Consider the following 17,658-nt stretch of genomic DNA (forward strand, 5'->3'; position numbering starts at 1 on the left):
CAGGCCTCCACTCTGCGTTCATAGGCCTCCTGTGAAATTTTCACTGAACGAATACCTCCAATGGTGGATATAGGAGTCGTCGAGGTAATCGACTTGGGAGTCATTTTTTTGCAGGATCGCCGGAAAGGAGGGAGGCATCTTTGTAGGAGGTATAGTTCCGGCGAATCTTAGCTTTGGATTGAAGAGAACTCCAATGCCCACAAAGTCCTCCGAGTCGGTGCACGGTGAAGATGTAGTGGCGGCAGCTGTGAAGGGCGGCGGCTGAGAAGGGTGGTGCTAGGTCATCGTTTCCCTCCAACTTGATGAATTTATAATTGTTATAATTCAGGGTTTTTATAATTTAGTTTAATATGATTTTACACTATGTTTAAGAATGTATACTTATATATCTTTGCATGCAAACTTAATTAGTTTAAAGTTAAGTTTAAGTAATTATATATGTATTTGCATGCTAATTTTAACCTATAATATATAGTTATATGTACATGATTTGAGTTTTGTTTTGATGACCTTAATATATTTGATTAATATTTGTGTAAGATTTGATAATTTGAAGAATAGATTTAAAGAAATGTGTATTGGGAAAATTTATTGAAATTGATTTATGAATAAAGGTATATATATATATATATATATATATATATATATATATATATATTAAGTGATTTCTATAATTTATTTCTCAAAGTAAATTTTAGTTTTAATTAAAGGTTGTTAAAGTAGTAATTTTGATGAACTCATGATTTATTGAAATAAAATTTATATATGATGATTTATGTGTATTTTTAAGAAATTGAAGTTATTGATAAGTATGTTTTTAAATTAATTATTGGTGATTTTAGTTCAATAATGATTTATGGTTGAATATTTTGGAAATTGATTAAGAAAGGTACTTATGAAACTTTATGATGTTGATTTATGAGTTATATATATATAAATATGTTTATATATAAATTTCTGATTTTAAATTATATTATGAAATTATAAGATTTTTAGTACCCATCAAGAGTAATTCGGATAGGTGGCTTTAATTAAAGTCTGTATTTAGTGAGATATACGGCCTGTGTATACAATTGAAAGACCTAACCGGGTATGACAAAGAAGTGTTGAGTAAGACCATGCAGGGTTAGGCAAAATAATGAGATATCTCGATTCTATTATATTGTGGGGATTGATACATATGGGGATTATCTCTCGGATGGATACGGTTTCTAAAGTATTTATTAATATATGGTTCATGAAGTATTTATTGATATATGTTTGTGAAGTATTTATTGATATACGGTTTGTGAAGTACTTATTGAGATACAGTTGATGAAGTATTTATTGCAATACAATTTATGAAGTATTCATCGAAATACGGTTTATGAACTATTTATCGAAATACGATTTATGAAGTATTTACCGAAATACGGTTTATAAAGTATTTATTGATTTACAGTTGATTTGCGTAAATGGTTAATTGCAAACTTATTTATTTTGTATAGTTGAGATTTTAAACAAATAAATATATATAGCTATTTTGGACATGAGTTTTATACTAAGTGTTTTAATATAGTGATTTACGTTTTGACTATATGTGGCATTTTGAAAAATGATAGCAAGCTTGATATTTTAAATTGCTTATTTGGTTAAAGGTACTATTTTGAGTATTTTATTATGGTTTAATCCATAAAAAGTTCATTTTGAAGAATATGAATTTTATATGATGCATTTTGAAAATTTAACTATAAATATAGTTATTTTGAGTATAAATACTTTATGTAGTTGATAATTGCTTACTGAGATTTTTGTCTCACTTTTTTAAATGTCTTAATATTTTTAGGTGATAAAGTACAAGATAGAGAGAAGGTTACCGGTCGATTAGACGATGATCAGAAGTTGTTGCTTATTGTTAGAATTATTATTAGAACTTTAATATTTAACTGTAATATGATGAAGTTGGTAAATATGTTGAGGTTTTAATGTAATAGGAATATGGATTTGTTTATAATATACATTTAAGAGGAATACCTATAAAAGTGATATTTATGATATGTGGAGACTATTAAGTGGTGATTGTGATCTTTATATTTCACGCCCGATGCCGATTGGGATCGTTTAGGATCGGGTGTGACAATATGTGACCTGAAAAAACAAAATGAAATAACTAATCTCATTAGGTTGATAAAATTATGACACAAAATTTTAAGTTGAGTTAGGATTGACTCATTTGATATGAACTCGATAATTGTACGACACGAAACACTAGTCCAATAATTATTGTCCCTACAACATCCCATCTTTCTCTTCTTCACTCTCCGATATAGGGGATTCAAAAATCATTTTGCACTAAATTCCGAGGGCTAGTCGGGACTCTAGTCCCAACTAGGCCCCTCTTAGTTCTGCCCAAGCTGATATCTTAATATTCATAACTTTGCTTTAGAGAATCTTGATAAGATTCAATTTCTTTTAGCATGGCAATAAGAAAATTGAAGTTTTAAAGTTCATATTTTGCTAAGAAATGTGCATCATTATTGCGGTTGCATCAACGCTATGTGAGGTCTTTTGGATTACTGCAATATCTAACAATACCAGAAGGAGTGTGGATAGATGTTAGTATGGATTTCATAGAGGGGCTTTCGAAATCCAATGGTAAGAAGGTCATTTTAATGGCGGTGGATAGGCTTAGTAAGTATGCTCATTTTTTAAGTCTTAGCCACCCTTACACAACTCAGTTTGTAGCTCAACTTTATTTGAACCATGTGTTTAAACTACATGGCTTCCTGCAACCATTATGAGTGTTAGGGATCTAGTGTTCTTGAGTAATTTCTGTAATAAATTGTTTAAATTGTAGGGAGTGGAATTAGGTCATTCATAGTCTATCATCCTCAATCTGATGGTCAAGCAGAGGTGGTTAAGAAGTGTTTCGAAACATATTTGAGGTGCATGATACATGAGAATCCAATGAAGTGGGGGGGATAGCTTCCATTGGCAATGTGGTGGTATAATACTAACCTTCACACTTCTACTCAGTTAACCCTTTTGGGATGGTGTATGAATGCCTCCGCCAATACACATTCCCTATTTTCCTGACAATTCTAAAGTGGAATCAGTTGACCAGCTGTTGAAAGATAGAGAGTTTACTTTGGAAATTATGAAGTATCAATTGCAAAAGGCTCATAATAAGATGAAGCAACAAGTTGATAGTCATAGATCAAATAAAGTTTTCAAGGTTTGAGACTAGGTGTATGTTAAAATTGCAGGCTTATAGGCAGCAAATTGTAGTGCAAAGGAACAATCAGAAGTTGGCTTCATTATATTATGGCCCTTATCAAATTGAAGATAAAATTGGATTGGTGGCTTACCAGCTTGATCTACTAGTTGCTTCAGTCATTCATCTCGTTCTCCATGTTTCTCAACTCAAAAGGAAGGTTTCAGATAATGTTGTGACTTCAACTGATATGTCAAAGCCTATAGAGCAAATCCTACCCCAATGGCTAATCTGGACACGAAGATGGTGAAGCGAGGTAATAGAGCATCCACCACACTCCTTGTGTAGTGGATAGGAGGAACTGGAGAAGAAAAAACTTGGAAACTCGGTTATGAGCTGTTGAAGAGGTTTTCTGAGTTTGACCTTGAGACAAGGTCTTAAGGGGAGTGGAATGATATATGTCAAATTTTATTGAGTCATGTTTTCATTTGTTGCTGCATTTATTCTTTTTGTAGTGTGTTTTGCTATTTTGATCTGTAACTTTTATCGGTTGACAAGTTAGTTATGGGGAGAGAAAGGGTTGACACGTGTTGTGTGCAAGCCCAAAAAACAGCTATTGGTATCTCAAGCTCTATGCTTGAAATCTCATCAATGAAAATGCAAAATCAATTTCTCCTCTCTTAGATTTTTTGCAATTCTTCTTCTTCCTTATCTTTCTTTTATTTCTTTTTACCACATATCACTTTGGCTTTCATATCTAATCGAAATAAGTTTTTTTTATAAAAAAAATACAAAAAACAAATAATTTTTGAATTTGCGGTTTGAACGCTACCTAAAACTCTAGCGAACTCCTTCAAAGGTCAGCTATGACAATAAATCCGAAAGAAGGTCGTATCAAAACGTTTTTTTCAAAAATAATATTTTTCTGAAAACAAAATCTTAGTTTAACATACTGAAAATTCTTAAAAAAAAATACTAAAAATTATTTAGGATTCAAAATTATTTGATATTTGTGGTATTCAAAATTTTAATATTTGACTCATGTAATATCATTTGCTTACATCTGTTCCCTTGATATATTCTCATAGATAACATTTAACCTAGATAAAAAATATATATATATTTGGTTTTTAATTATTTCACATGACACAATTTTTAATAAATTCCATATAGACTTAATATTTTTTAACAATTGCTTTAAAAACAATTCCATATAGACTTAATATTATCCATATATTAAGTCTATATAAAAAAACAATAATTAAAACAATGATGGTATGTAGATCTCACATATCAAATATTATGTCATAGCAATAATTAACAAATTGGTTACGTTTCATCCAAATTTTGTTCAAAGACCTGCAATTATATAGTCAAAGATATCATTTTCCTAATCCACGAAATAAATTTTGGATGCTGTTTTCTTTTTGTTAATTTTGAGTGATAAATTCGCAGAGTGTCCATTTTAGAAGCACGGGCACACATTTCAATAAAAATCCAAATTTACGAATAAAATGCAACCATTCCAAAATAAAGACAAAAATTTTAGGGATAGTTACACAAATATTCCGCTTTCAATAAATAAATACAAGTTTCCACAACTTGTAAAACTAATTCTTATTTTATCAGATCTCTAAAAAGTATATATTTTCTGTATTTTAATCCCAACTGTTTTTTTTTTTTGACAAAAGCAAAATAAAAAACTGCTTATTTGATAATACTATGAATTTCTTGTGTGTATTGATAAAAAAACCAAAAACAATTTACATAACTGTAAAATAATATTCAAATTTGAATTATCATGTAATTTTCTCAAAATTGAAGGTCTAAAATTAAGTAACAGGCCTTAAATGTAAATAATTTATTATTAATATAATAATAATAAATGTAAATATACTAAATATATAAAGCTCCGTTCTTTTATGACTAAAAAAACTGAATTGAATTATACTAAAACTAAATTAATAATATAATCCTTTAAAAATAACAATAATTAAAATAAAAATTTGATAAATTTAATAATGATTCTAATAATAGTGATAATAATAATAATGAAAAACAATAATTAATTAAAATAAAAATTTGATAAATTTAATAATGGTTCTAATAATAGTGATAATAATAATAATAATAATGAAAAACAATAATTATAATTATAATAATTACTAAAATAAACTGATTACTGAACTAAAATTAAATAATAAAGAACAGAACTAAGCCTAAATATACTAACCTATTAAATAGGTATATACTTTGCATATATCAAAACCCGAAAAAAAAAATCCAGTAATTTTAAAATAGGAATTTGAAATTTCATCCAATCACAAAGATATTACTTATCCAATAACTTAATTAATAAACCTAAAAGAAAAACTGTTAATCATTTTCTAATTTTTTCTGCAGCTCAGACTTAGGTATACAAACAGAATAAAAAAACCAATGTTCTGAATTTTACCACGTATAAATTTAAACAATTTTAGTGCAAAACGGATCCAAAACACATTTGTAAAGTCGATAATTTATTGAAACATAAAAAACTTCACATATACATTACTCAAATTCTCCTTTTTATAGCCCTTTTTTGTTATTTTACTTCAAGAAATAAATATAAAATAATTAATTAGAATTGAGAGACAATTGTTAAAAATTAACTAACATCTAAGATTGAACCAAACAAACCCTAAATCTCACAAAAAAAAAATAGCAGCAAGGACAATCAAGATCTTTAACGTCTTAAGCTAATAAAATTTAGATAATCACTCCCCAGAAAAATAAATTATCTGCTAAACAAGAGACAATACCGAAGGGATGATAGAAAAGAGACCGTTCCAGTCAATCAAGAAGAAAATAAACCAAAAATAGGAGACAATGAAACGATACAAGGAAGACGAAAAGATCAAACTAGAACTACAGCATAACCCTCTGCTTCAAAGCCAGCTTTCCTGCCTCTTAACACTTGATCTCCTTCAAAGCATAAGCGAAGTATAAAAATGTCGGGTCGGCGGCACCATCCTTGTAGTAAGCGAACACCAAACATCCATCATCATGCATGCTCTCACCAACAAAACTGCAGGAACAAAAATTGATTTTCAAACCACAGGAGAAAAAGACCAAGACCGAAGACTAAGACTAACGAAGATACACAATCCACATATCGATACGTTGTTACAGGGTACTTACAATTGGAGGTCACTGAGCTTTGAGAGGAGAAATTTGGTTGCTCCCTCAATGTTCTTCTTGAAACTCTCCTGCTTCTCTTCATCCAGCTTAGGTGCCAGCAACTTGATGAACCTCTTCATGTATGTCACAAACTGTTTCTTGTCAAAAGTAGGTTGCTCCTACAATAATTGCAAACAATAAGAAATTTTATCAAACTTGGGACTTGTAATTATAGTCTATAGGAAAGGGATAATAACAACTGAAAGGAAATAAATCAATTAATTATTCATCAAAGTTGTGTATTCATTATTCTATTATCAAAATTAGACGAGGACATATAGCCCTGTGTCATACAACAATAATTCATCTATTTATGTATAGGGTTGTTATTTCTGACAGGACAGTATGGTTTACACCCGTTTGACCTGATTTTTTTTCTTGCATTTATATCATATTTAATCATGTGGTATATATAGATCACATAACACAATTATGTCACGAACAACAATTTTGACAACTCTATTCACATAAAATGCTTTTCCACCTCGGAAGTACTTGAGAAATAGGACAAAGGACTAACCTGGAGCCTAAATGTGTCAACAATGTCAACCACTTTAACGGCTTGGTCATCAACACCCTCATCCTCTCCACCTTCGGCAGAAGGATTTGCACCAATGTTTACATCAACGGCTCCTTGAACAACCCACTACAAACAAAAACATGTCCACTACATAGTTAGAAACACAGTTGCAAGATAGTCTTAAAAATTCATAATCATAAAAGAGCAACAGCTAAAACTGAAATTTAATATATACCTTTCCGTCGACTTCCCACAACATGCCATTCTCAATTTCCTTGTATGGGAAGGAGTCCGAGAGAAGCTCATCACCTGAAATTCATGAACAAAAGCTGCATCAGCATCCCAGATACTAGCAGATCTATATACATCTTTCAAGTATGCACCGTAACCTATTACTTCAGAGACCAAAGAACAAAATCCATTGTGATAGGTACAGAAAGTAGTTCAGCCATTGATGTACTCAATTTAAAGATAAGGAATTTCATCAAGCCATGGTGTTTTTAGCTCAATCCAAAGCAAATCCTTTCAGCTCGGTTTGACGCAAACATCAAAACCAGTACAGGAAGGGCTAAATTAGTATTCAATTCAAGTACGCAAAAAGGTAACAAATCAAAAAAAAAAAAAGCAGGAGCGGTATATCCTATTCTAGCGATAGAGAATTCGATGAGAAACCATAGAGCTATTTAATCACACGAACAACTAAGGAAAGCTTCAGATCTCCATATATAGAAGCGCTAAACAAGCAATTGAATCATAAAATAATGGAAAACTCGATGATTGAAGTAAACAAGATCTAATCAGATAAACTCGCTCATAAAACCCTAGGAAGATCAAACCGATAATAGAAAAATAATTAAACAAGGAAAAAGAAAATTACCGGTAAGCAAATCCTGATAGACCAACATGATTGCAGAGTTTCTCTCGGATCGAACAACACCAGCAAGAGGAAGCAGCAGCTAGTGTGCGAGAGAGCAAGAGGGCGAACACCGTTGGGGGCAAAATCTATTTATAGGCGAGGGTTTTGCTTGAGAGCTGTATAGTTTCACTAGGATTACTTAATTACGAAAAAGGGCTTTGCTTTTCTCCTTAATGCCCAAGGATTCCTTTCGTTGTAAGGAATATTATTTTGGGCGGTGCGGAATTTGTTCCGTTTTTCGACAATAATAAAATTCGAATTACATGTCAAATTAAATTCTTCTTAATCATTTAAATTAAAATATTAAATATTTATTTAATTTAAATACGTTTTATAACCAATTTAATCATTTAAATTAAAATATTAAATATTTATTTAATTTAAATACGTTTAATAATAATTATTTTTCCACCACTTAAATTAGTTAATTAAGTTAAAAAATTACTCTCTTTTTTAATCAACTACTTATTTTGATAAGAAAAAATATTTAACTTGACATTTTAAGTTAAACATTACCAATTAATATTTTTATAAAAGTTACATTATTCAATATTTTCCGCACTTATAATATTCAACACTTAAAATTCAGTACTTATTTTTTCAGCACTTAATTTCCAGTTTTATCAAACAACACCTTACTCTTTAAAATTAGTAGTCAATAGATTTGTTTAAAGATTCGGGTACCCATCCGGCTCGTGTCCTCTGGATCGGATTTGGACATGAAAATTTATTTTTAGACATAAAGCCCGTCTCTTTTTTGGACGGACTTAGGATTCATAAAAATAGCACGGGCTGCCCCAGCCCGACTCGTCTATTAGTATTAATTAATAAATTTATATATTTATACATTAATATTTATTGTTAAGTATAAATTTAATTTTTTATCATTAAAAAGTATACATATATATTTAGGTGGGTTTATAGGATTTGATTTTTGAACCTGAGTCCAGCCCAGTCCAAACCCATCTAAACTAACAGCGGGGTGAACTGGACTTGAGCTGAACATTTTTAGACAAAAGCTTGTTGGACCTAGCTCGAGTCTGATCCAGTCCTGTCCATGAGCAGATCTAGTAGTTAATATCAACTTAGTTTAACTCAAAATTTATGTATCAAATCGGTTTTTAAATTGTTGTTTTTTTACAAATAGACCTAGATACAATCAGGTTTAATATAACAAATTTATCAAATTTAAACCAATTTGTCAAAATTTATAAGTTGAGAGAGCTAAGTTCATACTTAAATTTTATTTTGGCTAAATTGATCCTTTAACCCTTAATTCAATAAAATTTTATTTCTTTTTTGACATGTGGCTGTTGATACCCCTAGCTAGGTCTGGTTAGACGGAAAATTTTAGGGTACTCCTGGAGTAATACTCCTTACCAATCAATCCATGACACGTGTATATATATTTCTCTTTCCACCAATCATATCTATATAGTGAGATTAAAAAACGATTTTGATTGGCCGGAAGTATTACTCCCGGAGTACTGTAAAAATTCTCCTGGTTAGACATTATCTAATTGGCCGAATTTAGATCCAAACAACTAATATTTGGTTCGGTTCAAATTAAATCTTTTTAAATTCATCTACTTTTAGATAAAAGTGTCAAAATAAAACATAATCCATTTATTGGTCCATTTAATCCATCATTCAACATGTTATGATTGACCCATTTATAAACTGGACCATAAATGGATGCTCTATAAAGGAAGAGGTTGGGTTAGGAACTCAATGTATATTCTTTTTCTGACACACTTAACTCATATAATAAAGAGCTTAAGTAGGTTTTTATTAGTATGAATCTATTAACCCATTAATTTCTCTCAAACGTTCACTTTTATCTCTTTGAACTCTAGACAACTATCGGTGACACCAAAACTAACAGCATGATTCCGCTTATCCCAAATTAACGACCGATGACACTAAAACTAACACTGAGATTATACTTCTCCTTCTCCAGCCTTTATTAATGCTTGTTTGAGGATTATAATTTTGAAGGTCAATTAATTTCCAATTTGTTCCTTTTTTTCATAATTTACAGTTGTAATTAATTTTTTTATTCGTTCTTCCTATGATTTGTACTCTCTTGATTCTTCATTCTCAAATCTTATATCTCCCTATTTTCCTTTGTTGACTATCTGTTCATGTAATTTTTTAGCCTTAGAATTTGAAAGAGCTAATTAATTAAATTTTTTAAAATGCCCTAAATGAAGGCGATGATGTGTTCTTACTAAAGATAATATTCCTAATTGACTTGAGAAAATTGATTTCATGTTGGAGGAGGATGACTAGAGTATGATTTAGGAGCTCAAAGGATTACGAATTCATATATAAAGTAGACCAAACATGTGTTGCTTTTCAGCAATTGAGCGGTGATTTGAGTTTTATTGTTCCAAATGCTTTGCCTTCGCTTTTGCAATAACTTGTATAATTAGTGATAATGTAATTTTCTCAAACTCTTCTGCCATTAATTTTGGTGTATAAAATGTTGGAAAGAGGTTGAAGAAGTGTGTTTTTATGTGTTATTTGGTGATATTAAATGGGTTATGACTCATTTTTTTACACCTTTAATCATCATTGTTCTTCTTATCGCATGTCTATTGGGTTTCTATGTTTGTGTTACCTAACAAAGTACTTAAAGCTATTAATAAGAAGTGTAAAATGTTCATATGGATTCAAGATTTGAGATTGAACATTTTCCAGTTTATGTTCTAATATACAGTGCAAATGGATGATAGTGCTGAAGTTGATTCAATTAAAATCAAACTTGACATTGAAGAAGAGGTTGCAACAAAAAAAAACAAAAGGAAAAGAGGAGCAAAAGATTGTCTTCGGCTGTGTGGCAACACTTTGAATGTAAAAAAGGAAAGGATAAGAGTTGAACTGCAAAGCTTGTGAAAAACATACAAGGCTGATAACACTGGGACATGTAACATAAAATGTCACTTGTTAGTGTGTTTTATAAAAGACATTAATGATAGATCAAATATGCAAGCAAAGTTTGACTATAATGAGTTTAGATAATTGGTTGTTATAGTTGTGATTAAGATCTGCCTTTCCATTGCATTTCCATCTTGTTACTTGGCATAGAATTAATGACTTGCTTAGGTATTTTAAACTTGATTTGAATATCATTTCAAGGAATAGATGTAAGACAGATTGCATAAGGATATAAAATAAAAATAAAGTGAAATCTTTATTGGAGTCAACTTCTAGTATGATATGATTAACTTCTGATTGTAGGTCTTCTATTACAATTGATGAGTATATTTGTTTGACTAGGCATTTTCTTGATAAAGATTGTAATATGTATAAGAGAATTTTAAACTTTTGTTATTTGCCTCCTCCACATAATGGTGTAGCTTTGTGTGAAAAAATTCATAACTTCTTGTGTTATTGGAAAATTGGGAAAAGATTTTTTTTTCCACTCACTTTGGATGATGCAGGTGCCAATGAATACATATGTTGAATTATTGAGAAATATATTGGTTAGCAAGGGTGGTCTTTTGAATCAAGGAGATTTTTTCATATGAGATGTTTTGCTCACATTTTAAATTTGATAGTTCAAGATGATTGGAAAGAAATTGATGATTCAATTAGAAATGTTAGAGAAAACATTAAGTATATAAAGGGATTTTAAGCTAGAAAAATTAAATTTCTAGAACGTGCTCACCTTTTACAACTTAGATTCCAAAAAAATCTTAGACAAGATGTTCCTAGATGTAATTCCACTTTTATGACGTTTGATAGTGCTTTATTTTATCAAAATGGTTTTGTTCATCTTGAATTGGGTGATTCAAATTTCAATCATTGTCCATCCGAGGATGAGTGAGCTAAGGTAGACAAGGTTACAGGTTTCTACGAGTATTCAATGGTATTACTCGTCAATTTTCAAGCTCCAAATATGTCACGTCCGTGACTAAATTTCTAGAATTTATATTTTGATATTAGTATATATTATAATTATTGAGTGTGTGAAGTTAATTTGATGCTATGGGAAAAGTTTGGAGTTAAATTGATGGTTTTATGTGTAAATTAAAAGTTAAGATAATTTTTAAAAGATTATATAAAGATGAAGGATCAAATGTGATATTTGCCAATTTGAGATATATATCCCAAAGGGATATGTGATGATCATCACCTTTGTTTCTTTTTCCTTTTTCTTTTCTTTCTCCGCCTCTTCATCTTCTTCATTAATTTTCTCTAAACCGTTTCTTCACCGTTTCTTTGATTTACGGAGTTTCGACCGTCCGAATCATTCGAAATTTAAAACATAGCATCCTTATACATAGATCTAAGTCCTAACCGAAGAGTTTTTGAGTTTCGGAAATGTTTGGAGGGGAAACGTCTTAGACAGAATTTAGAGGAGAATCGATCGGGTGTATTTTCTTCAATTAATAGCCAAGGTAAGTAACTATCAACTATGTTTTGAGTTTTATGTATATAGATAAATATACATCAAAGATTTTTCAGAAATTGATATTTTAGGGTTATGCATGAATTTTGTAAAATTAGGGTTTTTCATGATTTTGCTTTTTATTATAAAATTATGGTTCAAATGAAGCTATTGCCTATGCTTCTACGTGAATTTCATATTTTACTTGATTATGTTGATTTAAGGTTTAATTTGATTGATTAACTTTGGAATTTTTATTGATTAATGATTGATATTTTGAATAACTGTGGTTGTTTTTACAAAAGGGCTAAATGAAGCCAAATGATTTATGGTTATGAAATAGTTTGGAATTTGATTGTGAAAGGAAATTTGAGCACGTTATGATTTTATGATTTTATATTCATCGAGAGTTATCCGGATCGGTGGTTTTATATTTGAAGACCATGTTCAGTGAGGGACATGACCTGTGTACACAGTCTGAAAGACCTATTGGGTATGACAAAGAAGTGTTGGGTAAGACCATATGCGATAGGCAATGTTAAGAGACGTCTTGACTATATATGTGGTTATGGATTGATACTTAAGGGGAGAAACTCGAGGATGGATACAATGTTTTAAGTTCATTTTGATTATGTTTTCGGTTATGATTGATTTTGATATAAGGTTTTACGTTTGATTAAATACGAGTTGGTTTGATAAAACACTTATTTGATTACAAGTTGGTTTGATAAAACATTTATTTGATTATGAATTGGTTTGATAAAACGTTTATTTGTTTTGATTCGTTTTGATAAGATGCATTATATATATATAAAGTTATATGAACTTAAGTTTTGAGTATATTTTATAAGGTTTTGATTAAATCTTTATATATATATATATATATATATATATATATATGTAGCTATGTTAAGTAAAGTTGGTTTTTATAGCTGATAGTTTCTTACTGGGATTTTTGTCTCACGTTTTTAAATGTTTTAATGTTTTTAGGTGAGAAAGTACAGGATATAGAGAAGGTTACGACCGATTAGGCGAGGTTTGGCTGCTTATTGTTAGAATTATGGTTAGAACTTTGGTATTTCAATTGTAATATAATATGATATTATGAGATTGAGATAAATTGGAGACACCTAAGTGATGGAATTTAAGGCTAACGTATGGCAGCGGAAATATAAAAATTTTAACCTTTTTCCATTAACCCAAGATCCATTAATCATTATTTCATATAAAGAGGGATAGAAGGAAATACCTTTTGATGAACTATCTACCGTTACAAGCGAAGTGCCCTCAACTCTTACTCCGAGTTCACAAGCACAAAACAAACACAACCCAAAATCAAGTTAGATATCAACCGTATAAAAGCAATCAAGAATAGATTGCCTCTAATCAATCAACACAAGATCAAGGAATAAAAGAAAGAGATGAAAATCAATTGAACGGAAGGAAGCGGTAGACAATCTCGTCCTCAAACTTGTGGGTCGAAATTCTCTCTCTATGTGTGGCTAGGGTTGGCCGAAATTTACATAGGAGGGGAGTATAAATACTCTCTTGTATCTAAACCCTAGTTAGATAGAATTAGGTTACTGAATAAGAATTTAATTCGGAATATAATTCTTATTTATTATCTATTAATATATCTAAATATAAAGATAATAATAATAACCTTATAGGATAATAATAGGAGTAATTTTAATCTCATTAAACCTCCTAACTTATTTATCCTTTTATTAATTTAATTCACAATCATAATCTAATTAGAATCGTTAAAATCAAATTAAATTATTTATGTATTTTCATACATAAAATCGCCCCCCTCTCTCTACTGGGCCTTAGTGGACTCAGTTGGGCTTCCATCAATTAATTAACATTTGTTTCTCTTTTGGGCTCCAAGTCTTATGTGTGACCAATTAGGTTCTTATTGCTTCTAGCCGTATGCAGCTATTAAATTAATTTTCACAGAATTATATTTAATCTTTGCATAACGGAATGAGTACGCAAAATGTGATTAGCAAATCCGAAACATTCCCCCAGAGCTATAAGAAGACAGGTTGATTCTGCCGTTGACCTTTCCGTATTAGTTACAGTATAATTCGATCCTTTATCAACTACATCCTTGAACTGAATCTTATGACTATGGATAATGTCAAGTCACATATAGCGAGACGTTCGTTTTACTTGTACAGGCCGATTCAACTCCAATTAGATAGGTTAAGTGAAATCTGTATTTCAAGTCTTAAGCTATCACCTTGCAAGGATTTAGAGTCGAGTCTTCCACAAGCGATCCTTGATCGTATCTCCCATTTATCGGGAGTGACAAATGCTCAATCCAATGTATAATTATCCTGCAATTACTTCCTGTGATACCCAACGTCTGCCGTTCATACCCCAGAGTCATCTCTGTTATGGATCGTGTTACAATAGGATCAAAGCATCACATTCCATAATCCAGAATCACTAATTAACATTCTTTTGAGTCTGAGGATTACTTATACCTATTAATACCAATGAGATGAACAGGTGACAAGGATGAATCTACCCATCCTGTTATCTCAAGTCGGGTCCCTAATCCTAATGAACTCCTTTTCATTGGATCCACGTAACTGTCCAGATATCTGTATATATGAAGCTTGTGAGATTAGCTTTCTGTCTCGACAGAAGACATTATTACATGCAAGTCTCAGCAGTGATATGTCAATCCTAAACATATTACTTGACTTGGGGTGGTTTTAAGTTTATTAGTTTATTATAAAGTTTCGTCTCACTTCATGCTTGTATGAACACTTTATAATCACTTTAAACAAACTTATGGATTTCCTTTTATTAGACTTTATTTAGTTCTTAAAAGGGATTGCCTTTATATAGTTATGAAACCATATCTCATTAAAACAAATGATATAAAGAACACTTCATTTACATTAAGTTTGTATCCTAGAACAATTGTCTATAGGACACTAAACCCCAACATACTCCCACTTGGACTAAAGCCAATTGTTTCTACAACTTATCCCAGTAGAACTAAGATGACGATCATGTACTTTATGGGTTAAGGGCTTTGTCAACGGATCTGCAACGTTGTCCTCAGTAGGTACTCTTTCTATTCTCACATCTCCTCTTGCCACAATTTCTCTTATAATGTGGTATCGCTTCAGGTAATGCTTGGATGCATTATGAGACCGTGGTTCCTTTGCTTGCACAATGGCTCCATTGTTATCACAATACAGTGTAATGGGATTTACAATGTCAGGCACCACACCAAGTTCAGTAATGAACTTCTTAATCCAAACCGCTTCCTTTGCTACTTCCGCAGCAGCGATATACTCTGACTCGGTCGTAGAGAAAGCTACGCTTCCTTGCTTGGAACTCTTCCAGCTGACCGCGCCCCCATTCAAGATAAACAGGTATCCTGATTGGGATTTAAAATCGTTCTCATCTGTGAGATGACTGGCATCAGAAAATCCTTATATTTTCAGATCCCCTTCTTCGTACACTAGGAACATGTCTTTAGTCCTTCTCAAGTACTTAAGAATGTTCTTGACGGTATTCCAGTGCTCGTCTCCCAGATTACCTTGGTAACGACTCGTTATACTTAACGCGAACGCTATGTCAGGTCTAGTGCAAAGCATAGCATACATAATCGAACCGATTGCGCTGGCGTACGGGATTACAGCCATGCGCTTCTTATCATCTTAGGTTTTAGGACATTGATGATTGTTTAACTTTACTCCATGTACCATGGGTAAGTTACCTCGTTTCGATTCAAGCATGCTAAACCGCTTTAACACCTTTTCGATGTATGTAGCCTGTGAAAGACCAAGCAGTCTTCTTGATCTATCTATGTAGATCTTTATACTAAGTATATAAGCTACTTCACCAAGGTCTTTCATGGAGAAGTTATCTGATAACCATACTTTTACCGACTGTAGTAGAGCTATGTCATTTCCCATTAATAATATATCGTCCACATATAATATCAGAAATGCAACTGAGCTCCCACTTGCTTTCTTGTAAATGCAAGCTTCTTCGCAATTTTGTTCGAAACCAAATTGTTTTATGGTTTCGTCAAAATGCTTGTTCTAGCTTCTTGATGCTTGCTTGAGTCCATAAATGGATCTCTGAAGTTTGCAAACCTTGTTTGCATCCTTTGATATGAAACCTTCAGGTTGCATCATATATACATCCTCAAGCAGGTTTCCGTTTAGGAAAGCTGTTTTCACATCCATTTGCCAAATCTCGTAATCATAGTGAGCGGCAATAGCGAGCATTATTCTGATTGATTTGGATATAGCCACAGGAGAGAAAGTTTCGTCATAATCAATTCCTTGTTTCTGACGATATCCTTTCGCTGCTAACCTAGCTTTGTAGGTGATAACCTTTCCATCCATGTCAGTCTTCTTTTTGAAGATCCACCTGCACCCAATGGGTTTTATCCCTTCGGATGGATCAACCAAAGTCCACACTTGGTTGGTGTACATGGAATCCATCTCAGAATCTATGGCTTCGAGCCATGCTTTAGAATCTGGACTGTTAAGAGCCTCTTCGTAGTTTTCGGGTTCGTCGTCTAACATGGGAACCTCATCATCATCTCCCACTAGAAAACCATATCTAATTGGGAGTTCACGAACTCTTTGTGATCTACGAATGGGTGGCACTTGAGTCTCATCTAATGTGACTGCTTCGGGTTCCTCAACCGCTTCTGTTGTTTCAGTCGGTGTTTCTTGTTCTTGAACTTCATCAAGCTCAATCATGCTTCCCTTTTCTGTTTCTTCGAGAAACTCTTTCTCTAAGAAGGTTGCGTGCTTGGATACTATTACTTTCTGATCATCCGGATGATAGAAGTAATATCCCACAGTTTCCTTAGGGTATCCAATGAAGAAACACTTATCAGATTTAGAATCTAGTTTGTCTGACGCTATGTGTTTGACAAATGCTGAACAACCCCATACTCTCATGAATGAGAATGTGGGTTTCCTACCAACGAACAATTCATATGGTGTGGAACTAGCGGATTTAGTTGGTACTTGATTTAGGGTGAAGAGGGCAGTTTCTAAGGCATAGCCCCAGAATGTCTTTGGAAGTAATGCTATGCTCATCATGGATCGTACCATATCTAGTAAGGTACGGTTCCTCCTCTCGGATACACCATTGTGTTGTGGTATATAGGGAGGTGTCCATTGTGAGCATATCCCACATTCAGTTAGATAATTCAGAAAATCATCTGAAAGATATTCGCCACCTCGATCGGATCGAAGTATCTTTATTTTCTTTCCTAATTGATTTTCTACTTCATTTTTGAAGCATTTGAATTTCTCAAAAGCTTCGGACTTGTACTTCATCAAGTAGATATAACCATATCGGGTATGGTCGTCTATGAAGCTTATGAAGTATCTGACTCCTCCTGTTGCTTGGACTGACAT

At 32.1% G+C, this 17,658-nt stretch overlaps 1 protein-coding gene across 1 annotated transcript; it reads right to left on the reverse strand.

Annotated features, from left to right (window-relative positions):
* Positions 1-5,857: 5,857 nt before the first annotated feature.
* Positions 5,858-7,965, reverse strand: LOC136219968 (translationally-controlled tumor protein homolog). Its single transcript, XM_066007593.1, has 5 exons — positions 7,810-7,965; positions 7,168-7,241; positions 6,933-7,058; positions 6,374-6,531; positions 5,858-6,260 (listed from the first exon to the last, which is right to left on the reverse strand). The coding sequence occupies exons 1-5, from the start codon at positions 7,835-7,837 to the stop codon at positions 6,143-6,145; spliced, it is 504 nt and encodes a 167-aa protein (XP_065863665.1). The 5' UTR covers positions 7,838-7,965; the 3' UTR covers positions 5,858-6,142.
* Positions 7,966-17,658: the final 9,693 nt, after the last annotated feature.

Source organism: Euphorbia lathyris, chromosome 2 (genome assembly GCF_963576675.1).
Source record: "Euphorbia lathyris chromosome 2, ddEupLath1.1, whole genome shotgun sequence".
Taxonomy (NCBI): Eukaryota; Viridiplantae; Streptophyta; class Magnoliopsida; order Malpighiales; family Euphorbiaceae; genus Euphorbia; species Euphorbia lathyris.

Bases quoted from the DNA above. Each gene is read 5' to 3' on its own strand.
- LOC136219968 (XM_066007593.1), bottom strand. From the start codon at position 7,837: ATGTTGGTCTATCAGGATTTGCTTACCG. The intron at 7,242-7,809 runs GTAATTTTCTTT...CATGAATTTCAG, and splicing joins CTATCAGGATTTGCTTACCG to GTGATGAGCTTCTCTCGGAC. The intron at 7,059-7,167 runs GTATATATTAAA...TTTTGTTTGTAG, and splicing joins TGTGGGAAGTCGACGGAAAG to TGGGTTGTTCAAGGAGCCGT.